The 16306-nt window shown below is 41.7% G+C and overlaps 1 protein-coding gene across 1 annotated transcript in view; it reads left to right on the forward strand.

Moving 5' to 3' along the window:
- Nucleotides 1-2074: 2074 nt before the first annotated feature.
- The window catches only part of LMTK2 (lemur tail kinase 2), a 42025-nt gene continuing 27793 nt past the window's right edge, over nt 2075-16306 (forward strand). The window contains exon 1 of the mRNA XM_086622485.1: nt 2075-2225. Within this exon, the coding sequence (XP_086478611.1) occupies nt 2075-2225 (151 nt within the window). The remainder of the gene's footprint in view (nt 2226-16306) is intronic.

A 16306-nucleotide genomic window follows, 5' to 3' on the forward strand; every position in this document is an offset into this window, starting at 1 on the left:
TATCATTGCATCTCCCACAGCCAGGAGAAAATGGCCCACCCTTTATAGGTGGGGCCTAAACCTTAATTAGGTAATTACCAATACAAACCAGCTGGGTGATAGCCATAATTCCCCCTTTTTGTTTTACAATTTTTTTGGTTTTCAGGAAGGCTTTACAGTGAGTAGAGACCCAGTTCATTCATTCTAACTCCAGCACACTTTCCTCTTTCAGGGTAGCAGCTTTACCTTCCTTATCAAAGGACTTCTCACTCCGGCTCTGGCGTCAAGGTCTTCAGAGTCTCTTGTGAGGATCACGTCAGGGCCACCAGATGTTGCTCACCAGCCTAGGCTGCAGCTCCAAGAATGTTGTTGCACCTCCCACAGCCAGGAGGAAATGGCCCACCCTTTGTAGGCAGGGCCTAAACCTTAATTAGGTAATTACCAATTCAAGCCAGCTGGGTGATAGTCATAAATTAGAACATTTCAAAAAATACAGATTATTTGGTAGTACAGTTAGTGTCATCAAGCCAGAGGGAGCATACCTGGGGGTAGACACAGACTTGTCAAGAAGAAAGTAGTTTGATTTTAAGCACATCTCCATGGTAGGAGGAAAATTATCCTAGAAAAAATTCTTAGCGACAGAGAAGGATTTAGGTTTATGTTGTATCTTCCTGGACATCATGTTCTAAGTACTACTTTGAGCACAAAACTTTCCTTTCATGAAGTCTCAGGGGTGCACTCATTGTACATTTCTTTGGACAATCTGTGCTCCCAAAGTCATTATATAATCTTGACATAATTAGCCTTTTAGCTAAATTATTGGAAAATGGAGATCTAGTTTGTTAGCCGTATGGTGTTTCCCTATTTCCTCACTATACAGAGCCCTCAATTCCTTAGGATTAACACTTCCCTTTATACTACTTGAAACTGTCACCTCGTTTTCATGTGCTCTAAATTCAGCACTGCAAACCTCAGCCTAGACCAGAATGATGTTTATTTCTGAATCCTACATGGATCTTTGATTTAACGAGGTCATTTCCAGCCTTGGAAAGGCACGGACTGCAGAGGGGAGTTGACGCCCATCTTTCTGTCTGACTGGAGACGCATCCCGCTGTTCCGCAGGGGAGCACGACTGACCCCGGCGCAGGGGGAGGAGGTGTCGGGACTCACACGGAGGCGCCGTGTGCCCGCTCCCGCTCCCATGGAGATGGTGGGCAGCGCAGGGCAGGTGCCGTGGCTCCTCAGCGAAACTGTGCCAGAGGGCTCCAGGGGAAACCAGGCTCTGCCTTTTACTGTTGTCCCTCTCTCGGCCTCTGGCGCAGAGCCGAGCCGCGGGGCACAGAGCGGGGCAGCTGAACGCGGGCTGCCCTCGCGGAGAGCCTGGCCACCACCCTGGCCCGGCTCGGTCCCCGAGGGAGCCGCAGGACACGGCTGTCCCCGCAGACACGGGGCACGGTCGGCGCTCCGCTCCCCGGGCACAGCCCCGCTGAGCGCAGCGCAGCGCGGCCCCCGCCGACGCCGCTGCGGGCGCCGCCCGCCCCTCCAGGCGGCGCTGCGGCCGCTGCTCCCGCGTGTGTTGCGCGCGGGCCGAGCCCCTCCTCCTGCTCCCGCCCTCGGGAGCCGCTGCGCCAGCCGGTTGGCGGAGCGCGCCTTCAATCCGAGGGAAACTCCGCCCTCCTCCCGCCGGCCGAAGTACGGCTTGATTGGCAAACGCGCTCCGCCGTGCTCGCGCCGCAGCCTTCGCCAGCCTTGGCTCGCCCTCTGCGGAGTGACTGGCTGGCTTGGCTGTCAATCACGGATTAGCCCCGTCCGAGCCAGTGATCCCGCCTCCCGAGCTTGAGGCACGGGTTGATTGGCGCATTGGACTATCAATCATCAACGCGCTCCACCCTCTCCCGGTCAGGTAGCCCGGAAGATGGCGGCGGCGGCGGCGTCCGCAGGGGCCGGCGCGGTTTTGTGAGGGGAGCGGGGCCTGATGCCGCGGGCAGCTGCGCCGCGGAGGCGGGGGGCAGTGGCTGCCGCGGGGGCTCGCCGGAGGCGCTGAGAACCTCGAGCCCCTCGTTCGGTGCCGAGCCTCGGGCCGGGAGCGAAGGGCATGCAGCAGCGCGGGGGGCTCGGCGCAGGTGCTGGGCAGCGGGGGGGCGGCCCGCTCCCCCTCGGACCCCAGCGCCCTCTCGGGCTCGTCCTCCTGCTGTCGCTTCTCTTGGGGAGCGGCGGGGCGGTCCCGCTTCCGCGAGCAGGTGCAGGTGAGGCGCGGGAGGCGGCGGAGTGAAGCGGGGCTGGGAGGCGGCTCCGCGGTGGGGCCTGGGAGCGCAGCGGCGGCGGGGGCCCGGGAGCGAGGTGCCCCCGGTTGGGCCCGGGGCTCTGCGGGCGCGTCGGTGGTGGAGCGGGGCGACTGCGGGTTTCCAAAGCCCCGTCCCTCCTCCGCGCCGCGCTCGGCGCTCTCCGCTCGCCGAAGCGTCGGGAAGGGCACGGCGGGCGGATGGGGCTCCCGGCCTGTCGGTCACGGTGGTGCTCGTGGCGCTGAGCGATACCGCCTTGTCCATGTCTCCATCTCTGCGGGCTGAGCGACGGGCTTCTCCCTGTGCGTTTACGCGCACGGGCGCTGTGGGTAGCGGCTGCCGTTCTGGCACATACGGACCTCAGCGTGATTTTCCTTCTTCGTACTTCGGCTGTGCATCACCGGGACTCCCGGTCCTGGGTGGAGGCGCTTCAGGGCAGACGGTGCTTCCCTCTTTTCCGGTCGGATTCCTCCCCGGCCCGGTCTCTCTAAATAGTCATGTAGTTCACATTTAATTGTCTCTTATGTTAGGTAACGCTAACTTCCATCGATTTTCTTGCTTGTTTTCCTGTTTGTCTTAAAAGCTCAAGCTAAAATATAGGTCCTCTCAATTGTATGAGTTACTGTTCAGAGGTTTATTAGTACTGATAGGTAACTCTCTGATTCAGAGTTGTTTTTTTGGTATTTCATTGGGTCTTGGAAGCACAGCACTGTATTAGGACTGAATTTTATTAGGTTTGGTTTCATTGTGTACTGAGATTAATTTCTAGCCATGAACAGCTGAAGTAGACAATGTATTCAGAGAGGAGGAGGAGGAGCAGTGGGGAGGGAGAGATCCGAAGCACAGACATTAGGTAATTTGGCAGCTGTTCCACAGAAAGTATCAAAACTGGGAATGAAACCCATACTTCCTGTATTTTTTGACCTATGTCTCTTTCCCAGTTACTTTTCTTCCCAAGAAGAAATTCTTCTTCTTCTTCTGAATTGTTCATCAATTGCTCCCTCCATCAGCCTTCTTTGTGGTCTTTCTTACTTTCTGTAGAAGTTAACTTCTGTAAAAAAGAAAACTGTCAGTCAAATCTGTATTTCCTTTGAGACTAAATGATAGTTTTCTCATTTATGAAATACTTGAAGTTTGTCCAAATAATATGAAGTTCTCATCAAACTGTAAGGTAAGACAGCAGAATCAGTTATGTGTGGAGGAAGGTCTTTTCTGCCTTTTCTGTGTCTTACTTATCCTGAAATGGGGTTAATTTTTCTATGTAAAGGTGGATGCTAGAGTGTCTCCACCCAGTGTTCTCTCTTTTTTTAAAATAAAAATTCCTCTTTGCTGTCAGGACTATGCTATGTACCTTACAAAGCTGGAAGACCAAAATGTAACTTCCATGGCACTGGTAAAAAGCTTCATTCTCAGAATGAAAAGTTGATTGGACAAAATGCAGGCAAATTAAAGTATTGTTTTTTTTAATTTTGGTTTGTTTTTTTTAAAGGCTGAATCAGGTATGTTAGGTGTAGTATAAGAGAAGTACCTATGATGTTGTAATATTGGACTAATACAAAATTAATGAGGTATTGTAATTTTATCTGTTGGCTTTGGTTATAATTTTAGCTTAAAGTATGTTTACATGGGATGTTATCTGAAGTTTAGCAAACCATGCCAAATCTTGTCATGGAAAACCCAGTGAACTTCAGGAAATGAAACTGCTGCTTACTACTATATGGGCAAAGATACGGTAGAAATCAATGTATTTGGGTTATTTTATTGACAGATATTTAGTAATTAAACCTTTAAGGCCTCAAGAAGAATCTTTTCCAGTTTCACTGGCATCACTTTTGCTGGGAAGACTTCGTACTGAAGGAAATAAGGTGTGCACATGGGTTTGCGTGCAGCACGTTCTTAGTCTGCAACGTGCCCCATATCACCACTACAGCAGTAACCAGTTAGAAAGCTACAAGACTTTTTTTTTTTTCCTTCCTTTGAATAGCTTACCAGTGGATGGCAATGAGACTATTTTGTCTCAAACCTTCTCTGTCATACTAGGCACATTTTATAACCTGTCTAGAAGACAAAACTGTGACTTTATTTTGCTGGATTAAGAATCATGAGTTGTGTTTAAAACCAGCTTCAGCCACTTTGTGAATTTCTCTCTCATGTCCCATGACAGGTTGCTTTGATTTAGTGGGACTGGCAATCACTGGTGATCTCCATTCTGGGCCTTGGCAGTTTTTCCAGTTCTCTGTAACGCTCAGTCTGATATGTGCGAGTTGTAAACTTGTGAAGAATTTAATGGGCTTTTCATAAAAATAATTAGTAACTGGTTTCAGAATTATTTCAGAATCCTGCATTTCGTCATGTAGCAGGAAGAGTTGCTTCTTTGACAATGAAGAAACATTTTGATGTGCATTGCCCTGAGCTTGTTACAGGAAAGGTGGGAATCCACAGAAAAAGGAGGAAGGTGTCTGTAGTTGTTGTGAACTTCACAGAATAGTTCACAGAATATACCTGTAAAATTAACTTTCCTTTTGAGGAGGAAGCTGGAAAGCAGGAAGTGGTGATGGGCAGGTTCTAGCAAGACTAGATTGGATTCCTTGTTCAAAAATGCTCCATTTTGTGGAACTGCTGTGGAAGCATGCCAGACTGTACGGCTGGGGAACTGTCGAGTTCCCCGGGCCTTGATCGAGATGAATGATGCTGCTCTTTTTAAGTATGGCTTCATAGTGTTTGCAGATGAAGGCGTGCATCGATGATGTGTTCTAATTCATCTTGCATTTTGGAGGTTATACTTCTAAACTAATTTAATTTTTTATCTTATCAGCAATGAGGAGAGGAGGTAAAGGAAATAGGCTTTAACTGTTCCTCTGGTAGGGTTCATAGCGATTACTGTAGAATATAGGAAAACCAAGATGTTGAAGATGCTGCTAGCTAAAAATACTTTGACCAACTTAGATTTAATTTATTCTGTGACTGGAAAATGAGTATACTGATACGTACTGTGATAGTTCTGAATTTAAGGTTTCGCTTGATGCTGGAGGTGAAAGCTCGGGGCAGGTCTACTGGAAAGTAGTTCTTTTAGTACTGTTTGGCTGAAGTAAGGGCATTTGGGAAATACTTTTTAGCAGCAGTATTTTGCAGCCAAACATAGTACATTATAATCTGACATGTCTGCTTTGCTGTGCTGAAGCTTTACATTTACATTCAGGCTCTCTTTCTGTTATTCTGACTTGGATTTCCACACTTGACCTTAATTCACCTGCCTCTCCAAGAAAGCCAAGAATCTGAATAAGGGTACGTGTGTAATGTCAGATGGAGTGTTTCTATCATCTCTGTGCTATATGAAGTCTTTGCAAGTACAAAGTAACAGGGACTCCAACCTATTCTTATTTTCCAATAAAACTTGAATAGGTGGTAGCGTTTTTAGCAGGTGTGTTCAGTTTTACATTTGCAATGAATTACACATTCTGTTCAGTTGAATTGAGGCTACTGGACTGATGCCTACATGTTTCTGTCTTTGTGCTGAGAACTTCAGTCTTGGGACTTCCCTCCTGCACCGGCTGAATGACATGGCAGTGAGTCCTTGCTGATGAGCTTGGTCGTGTACAATGCCAGTAAAGACATTTAGAAATTGGTGTGTAGTATCCAGACATACATCTGGAGTATCTAGATCTTCACACACCTATATCTAGTATAGTCAACTGGCCATAGAGGACAAGTTAAAACTTTGAGATGTGGCCTGCGGTTTGGTACAACATAAAATGTATGTGACACTTGCGTATAATGAGAACAGCAATTTTCTAAGTGTATACAAGTGAGCGACTTGGATCACTTGAAGTTAAGAACAGTCTTTCTTGTAGAGTAGGGATTTTAATTAGTGGTATATGCTTTTCTTGGGAGTGGTCTATCTTTCCTCCTCCTTTCAAGCACTAAACTTGTTTTCTTGTCCCTGTATTTCTTCTTCTAGCTTCTGTCCGAGACGCCTAATAATTTTAGAGGTAGAGCTGCTAAGTTGTCTTTTATCTTTTGTTTCTATCTCTGAGTGTGACTCTGAGGTAAGAAGCCAACTCTGACTTTTTGACCTGCAGGGATGTTCCATGCAAGGCTTTGTTCACAGGCTTGGTCTACTTTCTCTGCCTCTGGCTGTAAAGTGGCTGGACTTTTCTACAACTAAAGCGGTCCTTAAAGGAGGACTTCATTTTCTGAAGTTGTTTCTCACATCTTGAATGCTTGGGTGTATTTGATAATGCCTCAGGTATGAATACCTCAGCATGTTAAGATAGCACTGATCAGAGGCAGTCTAAAGGTATATTGTCATAGCGTCAGGCACAGGTCATTGATTTGAAAGGGCCCATTAGTTAGTGCTGATTTTGCCTCAGATCCTGAAAAAACAAAAAGAGTTTGTGTTACATAGATCCAGCATTTTATTTGGAAAGCACAGAACACAAAGTTATATTTTGGGGGGCTACTGAAAAACTGTTGGACAAATTGGAATAGAAGCAATTTTCTGGACATTCGCTGTAGTGTGGTTTCGTCACTGCCCACACATGGTTTGCCTGTGCAGGATAAAGGGACCCTCAGTCAGTATAATGTCAGAGGCTGCAAAAATGACAGTTCTGTTTCAGTCCTAATACTCTAGTTTTGCAGCAGGAGAACAGCTCATGGAATACTAGAGTGTTCCTTCCATTTTATTTTGAGTCTGCCTTTGTTTGGTGTGTGCATCTAGTATCTGGAGCTTGATATGTTTCTGGATACAATTTGCAATAGCTTCCATGCTCTTACTGCTCTGTATAAACTCTTTGTTTTCGTTGTGCTGCGCTTATGAAAGGTCTTGAGCAACATCAGTGATAGCGGAAATGTTTTGTAGACACTTTTATAATCAGGAATATACAGAGTGTCAGGATAGCTGTTTCAGTCTACATGTGTAGCCTGGTGTGAAGCGAGTTATGTCAGTGTGTTGTCTTCTGGGGGATTTTCAGTATGAAATGCTGGTACAAAGCAACACCCTGTCCAACACTACTACACTTAGGAAAGTTTCCTTAGTGGTAAGGAAACATCTCTGCAGTGACTTGACAGTGACGCGACTTTTTTAGGATTAACTTTATGCCCTGAAACTTCTTTAGTATGAAAGAGGTATAGAAAATTTTAACAGTAGACTCTTCTGAGTGCTGACTTTTAAGCTTTCAGCCTGCAGACCAGATCCAGTTCTCCAAAGTCAGTCCTTCATCCTATGGCCTGTTCTTCTTCCTAGGGAACCTTTGGCTATGAATAGGGATGAGAAATAGAGCTGAATAAACTCTTTTGGCAAAGTGCTGCTTCTTTTTTCTTTCCCACATTTCTTAACTCAGTCGTACATCGGAGTTGGAAATGCATCTACTGTAAAATCAAAATTCTTGAAAATCCTGTCACATGAAGGTTGCATGTAGGGATTCCTTTCACATGAACTGAAAGATATTAGTCTCTTCAAAACCAGTACATCTTAATAGGTTGTATTCCTGTCAGTGGGACAAAGAGATCCTGATGTTTTGGTTTCCGTGGGGGTACTTCTGATGATTTGAGATACCGTGATGCGTAATCTTCTCATGCTTCTTTAAATGATTGTGGTCTGCCCTGTTTAAAAAAACCCTCTACAACTCTTGTGCCTGAGTGTTGGAGAAATGGTAGAGCAGATGAAAACATACCGTACTTGAGCAGAAATAGATTGTCAAAACCAACATCGAGCAGTACAGAATAAAGTGTGCTCTGCAGAATTATGTGTGTGTATATATATATATATATATATACACACGTACACTCTTAAGAATCAGATGGTACCTTTTCAAGATGATAATGCTACCTAGATTTTCCAGAAACTGTTGTGAAGGCATAGGGCACACAGTTATTTAACATGTATATTTTTTACCTTGTCTTAAGATGCTTTTGTGCAAACATGCTATTTTAACACTGAAACTTCAAACACATCTCGCTCTGTAAACACTTATAAGTACTAGCCTATATTTAGTCCTTATTAAAGTTGAGCAGTATGCTGTTGTGTGAGTAATTCCTTGACATTACTGGGAAGACTTGTAGGGTAATAGAATAAGGAGAGAAATGTAAAACCAATGTGAGTTCACATTTACTAGTTACTAACTATTCAGCCAACACTCAGGCCAGGACAAGTGTTCAGAAAAAATAAGAATGGCAGCTGTGTTGTTCTGAGGATGCTGTACTACATGAGAATCCAGCGTTGCCCTGGATGTTCTTACCTTGGGATGTGTAACCTGTGCCACCCTTATGGACAAATTGGACTTCAGCAGCTGTAGAAGCTTATTTGAAGCATGATGTAAAAATACTTAGGGGGAACAGGAGATGAAATAGTTTGAAAAAGTGTTGGCTTAGGGTGCAGGATAGACTTCTTGTATTCTTTGTAAGGACAAAGTGGAGGACGGAGATAATTTGCCGAGAATTGTTGACATAGTTATGCATCCAGTTGTGATATGAAGTAGCTAATGTTTTTTCTTCAAAGTAGCGTAACTTGTTGCATAGGACAGCAATGATTTCAGGGTCACGTGTCCACAAGACACATTTAACTGTGAAACTGGCTTTTCTCACTGTAGAACTATATCCAGAACACAAAGGGGGTTGGAAGAGTGTGTCAGAGCTCTGTTTTTATTGCTTCATGGAAAACTCTGCAGGAAATTGCCACTTGCTGTGTTTGTTACCCTTACTTCTGATGATTAACTGTTGTAAAGAAGAAAAGCTGGTGGTTTTTCAAAAGAATTGAATTATCTGTGCACATGTATTGGCCTTTCATCCTACCCATGTTCCCCATGAGGGTCTTAAATAATAGTTGTAGGACAAGATAGGGATTGTAATGGACAAGTTGAGTAGAGCTGTGAAATGTTTCAATTTCTATCTACAAGAGTATAGTAACAGAGTAACTGATATGTGATTTTTTTTTTGTTTATTTTTTGTTTCGGTACCTCTGACAGTCTTGTCTTACATCTTTCAAAGTGTGAGACTTTGATTTAGGCCATGTAACACAATTGAGATTTAGGCAGGAAAGAGTTTTATTGACAAGCTGTTAATTACTGCTTTTGTATTCAGAAAGATTAAAAGCAAGTGTGCACAAGTAACTTGGACAGCTGTAGTTTTAAGTCCTTAAGAGGTTTTTTCTTGAGACTGTATCTTGTAATTAGGATTTTCCACAGTTATAAGGAAGAAGGGAAAATAAAATCAGGTGATAAAGTGCTTTTGCATAAAGATATATTTGTAATATCCATACTGAAGGTTACTTGTTATGCAAACTTTGCATTATCCTATGTAAGGGTAGTAATAATGTCATGAGAGGATAGGCTTTTGAAATAACTCTCTACAACTAATAAAATTTTCAATAGCTTGTTCCAGATTATTTTTATTATTTTAAAACTTTAAACATTTGTGTTTTCTGTGAATGGCAATAAGTACTAAAAATCTGAAAGCTGAAGAGTTGAGGTATAAACTGAGAATCTCGTTAAGTCCAGTAAGGAGTGTTATATATGTCTATTCTTAGGGATTTGCTCAGTGAAGAAACATTTCCAGTCTCTGCTTGAAATATTTTGGGCATTTGGAAACAGTTTTAGATTTCATTAAGGTGCTGTCATTGCGTTGAGGACATCAAGTCAATGAAAGTCATCTGAGATCTTGGAGATGTTTCTTCTTGTTGTACTGGTAATGGTCATTCAGATGAAAGGGCTGATTGGAATTTGGAGTGCCTCTCTTGTCCTAAAATTATCTTCACTTTTTTTTCCAGAGGAATGTCTGAAGTGCAAGTAACACTCCTTCAAAACTTGTGCGAAGTTTTTGCCTGCTTCTGTTTTGTCTTGGTTGAAGGTTCATGGTGATTTGAATGGAGTTCTAATATAGTATTTTAAATCCTATTGTAATATAGTGTAGCACAACTAAATGATGGTACTGCACATGTTTCTGCCGAAACTTATTCTCAAAAGTGATGCGTTTTTTTTGTCTTAGCTGTTAAATGGAGCATAGCAGTAAAATTTGAGATGGTGGGAATGCAGTAGCTAATGGAATGTGCTCTTGAGTTTGGTTGTTTTGTTTTTTTGTGAAATACAGAAGTTGCAATGCATGTTGTGCTTTACTCTGTTATACAAATGAGACATTACACAATAGATATGTCTAAAATTGTTTTGAATAGGTTTTTGTTTTAGTATTCTACCTGTTAGCCGTAAGCCTTCAGAATTTATAGGGCTGGTTGTATACGTGTTGGTTCTGTGCCTATTAGTGACAAACCTCTGAAGGTTTCAGGGAGTAAATAAATGCAGGAGAAACCCTTTGTCAGGAAAAGATAATGACCTCAATCCCATTTGTGAAGAACTGGGTAGGAATTGAGAATATTTTCCCACTTTATTGCTAGCATAGAAGAGAATGATGGCTTTATTTAGGAAAGTTGGGATGGCTTTTAAAATCATATTTATCAAAACCACTATAAATTAGGGTGATAATACACTTGAATCTGGTTATGTTAACATCTGCTAAATGGGGAGTAAGTAAACTGATCAAGTTTATGGAAGATATTGTGGAAGTAGCTAGGGAGCAAAGTTAGCTTTGGTCCTTCATTAGTATTTTAAAGGCTGCTGTGTTCCAACTTGTCGTAAAGTGACATCTCGGTTCATGATCGTATAATTTGAGAGTGTCCAAGAGACAGGTTTAAGTGAGTGCTGTCATGCTTGATTTGTGCTGGAAACAGTTACAGCTGTTAGTGCAGAACTGCCAGTTATTTAGCTGCTCTTGAAAGAAAAGAGGCTCCTGCTTATGCAGTGAGACTGTTGTCGCATGGCAACTGCTGTGCCAGTAGCTTAAAATCAGATGCTCCCGTGAAGCTCACTGTGCCCTAATAATGCTGAATTTATCTGGGCCTTGCGCTGCTTTATCACGGTGGTGAATGTCTGTTATCAGTGTAATCGGTAATGTCTGTCATCTACATCTGCTTTTCTTCTTTCTCCAAGCCTAGAACTGTGTAGTGTCGTGCATTTTCAGCCCAGTTTCCTGAAGGTTGAGACCTTAATAGCGTGATTAATCACACTGAACCAAATTTGAGTGTCAGAGTTTAAGTGTCATGGCCTTCCATAATCTGGTCACAGGAGAAAGTCGAGCCTGCCATCCCTTGTGTGGCCAGGCAGTCACAGCTGGTCCTGTGTCGTTCTGAGTGGTGGCTCAGTGGACGTGGATGGACCATTGGGCTTAGCTGGTGTTCCTGTTGCTCCTGATTAGTGATAGCAAAGGATGCCACAGGGGGGTGACTTAGATGGATATTTGAGAATATTGTAGGCAGACTGGGAAACTGGATAGAGATGGAAACCAATTCTAGTGAGAAACAAACTTGTTGTGTTTGATAGTCAGTGAGCTATTTTGTGAAGAAAGTGGACTTGAAAGAAACTTAGGGAGGTATAGAGAATTCTGACCTATATAAATTGCTTTGAAATGTACTTTGTATGAAAATAACATTTTTCCACCCCTTGAAACATGCTATTATGTACTGAAGTGTGCGTTCTCATGTCTGTACTTGATCCTGAGAATGCCAACATAATTTATCATTGTTTTTTCAGCGAGCATGTTCGTGTATTTGCCTGCAAACAGGGTTTGACTTCAGATGTGCTGTGCTCAAATTTAGGCTTTAGTGTAAAACTTGCTTGTGAAATGGCAGTTTTCAGAGGCGCTGAAGAATCTGCTTCCATAGCTGTTAATTAAATACCTACCCCAGCCATGGCTTTGAATTGTTTATGACACCATGTGCTTTTTAAAAGTTGGTAAATAACAGCACAGAATCAGTGTTTAATACTCTGAGACTTTGAAAAAAGACCTTATTTTCTGTGTTGATAATTTAAGCTCATCCAGGTACTGTTTTGAGATGGACCGTTTACTAGCAGAGTTCTTTGCAAAGCATTATGTTGTATTAACCTTGCAGTAACACCTAGTAACACAGGCACACAGCATCTCCTGCTTATTTGAATACAGCAGCGATATAATCCGGGCCTCTACCTTAAGTAGTCTGGATATACCAGACGAAAGTAGTTTAGACTGTTTGTATTAACTGACAGGAAGCCTTATGGTGTTGGCGTTTTATATGTGGTATTTTTTGCATCTGTTCTGCAGTTCCATCTTAAAGAACAGATTCTGACTTCTGGATAGGTATTAAGATGTAGTAGGTTGTTACTGTGTAGGGTTACTTTAAATATGGTAGGTTTTTGAACTGAGATTATATGCTGAGTAAATTTATTAAATTCTCTAATTTATAGAATCTATTATGCTAAGATTCTTAACTTCTGCATTCATTATGAAATTCTGAGTGATATTTGTTGGATATTTTTTATCTAGGTTTAAATTAAATTTAATTACATTTACAATATATTTTAACAGTTTTTTAATAAAAGGAAACTGTTTCCTGTAAGAACTGTATAAAATGGTCCTCTGTGTTTCATTGGACAGATTTCTTTCTGGTTGCTTTTTCAGTCAGGATCTGATAAGAATAACAGCCGTTGTTCCTTCATACTTTCACAAAGTACAAACAAAAGGAGGTACTAAACATCTACCATTTCAGTTCCGAGTCATTTTACTAAGCTTCCGTGAATTAATCATTAGATGGAAATAGTTGAAAAATGCAGAAGAGGTTATATTGCAGCAGGTTTTTTTCAGCGCTTTGTCAAACAGCAGTTCCAATACTTAATCAGTGACTTCCATCATTGAATATGTATTTATGCAAGCTATTAAAATAACTTCACTTGTAATAAATTTTAGGTTGTCATCATTTTATACTTAATTTTACATTAATTTTTTTAAAAAGAAGTGCAAATTAAAAAATATCACTTATTAATGACTATGTGAGAGACTTCAAAGTTTATCCAAATAGAGATGGATTCTCTAATTCTTAGTAAGAAGCTCTTATATGAGTCATCTGAAATGCTGTTCTGTTAAGTGTTGCAGAAACTTGCCCATGATAATTGGCACTTTTCTTGTATTAAAGCATCTTTTTATAACTTTATATGTGAAATTTTCCTTGTGCTTTTGCAACTTTAGATGGCTTCCATCTTTCTAATGAACTGATAATGGTTAGCTGCCTTTTCAAAGGTGATCTTGGCTTTTTTGCTTTCTTTTTTTTTTTTAAATTTTTTTACTTTCTCCAATTAGTTGCTGTTAGTTCACACACTTTATTTTCTTGGGAACTATAAAACGTCTGTAAGGTTGGGAAGTAACATAATGAACAGCAGCAATAAAAGGAGATGGTCACGTTATGGGCAAGAGCGTAACTTGTATAAGACACTTAGATGGACGGACCACTTGGTGGATAAGGAATTGGCTGGATGGTCGCACTCAAAGAGTTGTGGTCAATGACTCAACGTCCAGGTGGAGACCAGTGACAAGTGGTGTTCCTTGGGGGTTGGTGTTGGGTGCAGCTCTGTTTAACATCTTGTCAGCAACATGGTGGTGTAGTTTAGCCCAGCCCGTGACTAAATGCCACGCAGCCACTCGCTCACTCTCTTCCATTCTGGGGGAATGAGGAGTAGAGTTAAAGGGGAAAAGGGAAGAAGACCTGTGGGATGAGATAAGGACAATTGAATAATAATAGTAATATAAAATTAAAAGTAATAATATTAATAACATATGAATATATATGTATAATCATAATGTATACAAACAAGTGATGCACGGTATAATTGCTCACCACTCAGTGACCAACGCCTGTCCCATCCTGACAGACGTTCCTGAAACAGGCAAGTCCCAACACCAACGATTCCAGAACAGCAAAAGGCCCAAAAAGAGTGAGAGAGCACGCCAGCCCCTGGCAGAGCAAGAGCTCTTCTTCACGGTCAACCCTCCTTTATAAACTGTGCATGGCGTTGCATGGTATGGAATACTTAATTGGCCAATTTAGCCCTCAATCATAAGTCTAAGTTCAAATCACAACAGGAGCTGTGGACCCTTTGTCCCAGCTGTGTAACCCCCCGAGCCTGTCGTGCTCCTGCACACGGGCAAAACATGAGAAGCTGAAAAGTCCTTGATGTCTCAGTGCCAACTATAAACATCAGTGTGCTATCAGCATTCTTCTCATAATGAATCCCAGACTAAAACCAAAACACAGAGCTGTTCTAGCTGCTAAAAAGAAAAACTAACTCTGTCCCAGTCAAAACCAGGACATGTGGACAGTGGGATTGAGTGCACCCTCAGCAAGTTTGCTGATGACACCAAGCTGCATGGTGTGGTGAACATGCTGGAGGGACTGGATGCCATCCAGAGGGACCTTGACAGGCTGGAGAGGTGGGCCTGTGAGAACCTCATCAAGTTCAACAAGGCCAAGTGCAGGGTCCTTTTGCTTGGTTAACTTTCCCAAATGCATCTGGCTCACTGGATGAAATGTTCTGGGGGGTTCAGGAGTCTCGATTTTCTACTGAGAGGAATATATATTGTAATTGTGGTGATGTGTTAATGGGTGTTTATTAGTCAGGGAAAACCTGCATCTGTTCCATAGATGGTCTGTGGTGAGTTGACTTCTCGTTTCGGTGAAGTTAGTGGTGAAGGTGAGGAAGTTGTTTGGAAATTAGGTGGAGTGGTTTTGGAAAAATGTTGTGAAAGTAATTTTAATTTGTTATGGTAACATATTTATGTTTACCTTTTTGTAGTAAAGCTACCTTTTATTATTTGGTTTCAGTTAAAAGTTCAAAGAAATCTCTTCAATTTTATCTAAAGCTATATTGCCTCCGTGTGTGTTACAGTAATTTAGCTAATGACTTCACAAAATATTTATGTTTTGTGGTTTAGGTCATTTTCAATCTCCTTAGTAAGTTACTGAACATCTAAAGGAAGTAAACATAAATCAGCTGCTACTTTCCCTTTTTTTCTTCTTGTTGCTTACAAATGGAAAAATATACCGGCATTATGTAGAAGACTTGATTTAAATGAATGTGAATTGTTCCACTGAGAGTCCTCTTCAGAGATTTTTTTTTCCTCTTCAGAATTTTTACTAAAAGGTAGTGAGTAGCCTTGTGTCGTGGTTGATCTGCGTTTGAACAATATATAATATCTACAAGTGGAGTATTCATGTTCTCTATTGAGGTTAGAATGCCAGAGCTAGTGTGGAAACTAGAAAACAATATCACTTGTTTGAAAGCCTTCCTATTTTGGTTAACTTTTATTGTTATATAGATAAAATTTCTAATTTATCGTACAGAAAATACGTGATCTGGAAATCTCTTAATTACTTTTTGTTGTGGTGGGTTTTTTTTAAGATCTAAAATATAAGTTTGTATGTCCCTTAACTAGTGATCAACTTCTGATTTTTCTTTATTTTTGAGGCATCGTTTGTATGGTATTCTGTTGCCAGACTTTACCATTGATACTTAGATGTGCCCTAAAAAATCCAGTCAGTGCAAGTCACATGACATTGTTTAAAACTGGTGTAATATCTAAATATATTTTAATCAGATACGGTGCAACTACTCTTCCAGTTCCCTGTGGCAGTACCTGTACCTGTTTAAAAAGACACAACAAAAATCCAAACCCTCAAAATGTGTACTGAGATCTCCTAGGGAACTACATATCATTGTTGTCCACTTCAGATCAAAACAGGGATGAATATAGGTTTAATTCCCCTGGCAAAGACTTAAAATTTTTTTTAAATGCCATTTGAGGCATTTGATCCTGTGTGAGTAATAATAACCTGACTCAATCTTATAAAAATTGTTGTAGAACATTTATATATAAAATTTTGGAAAATTGTTTGGAAGTGTGTTTGCGAAATGGTTAGAAATCATGTCTAAAATTATTGAAGTCACCTAAGGAATCACAAGAAATGGAGGTGGAGCCAATTAGATCCATGGCACTTGCAAAAGCAACTTGTATGTTTGGCAGAATGTCATTAGTCGTGAAAGACAGAGGACTGCCTTATGTTGTAAATTTGTGCAGTTTGTGAGGATTCCTTCCAGCTGCCTTGTCTGTTAGGACAGGTGTTTTGGCTCATGGGAAATGTCTTCAAAAAGACCAGTTTTCTAATATCCGTGTTTAGATACCTACACAAATTTGTC

Source organism: Tauraco erythrolophus, chromosome 17, assembly GCF_009769465.1.
Source record: "Tauraco erythrolophus isolate bTauEry1 chromosome 17, bTauEry1.pri, whole genome shotgun sequence".
In the NCBI taxonomy this organism is placed as follows: Eukaryota; Metazoa; Chordata; class Aves; order Musophagiformes; family Musophagidae; genus Tauraco; species Tauraco erythrolophus.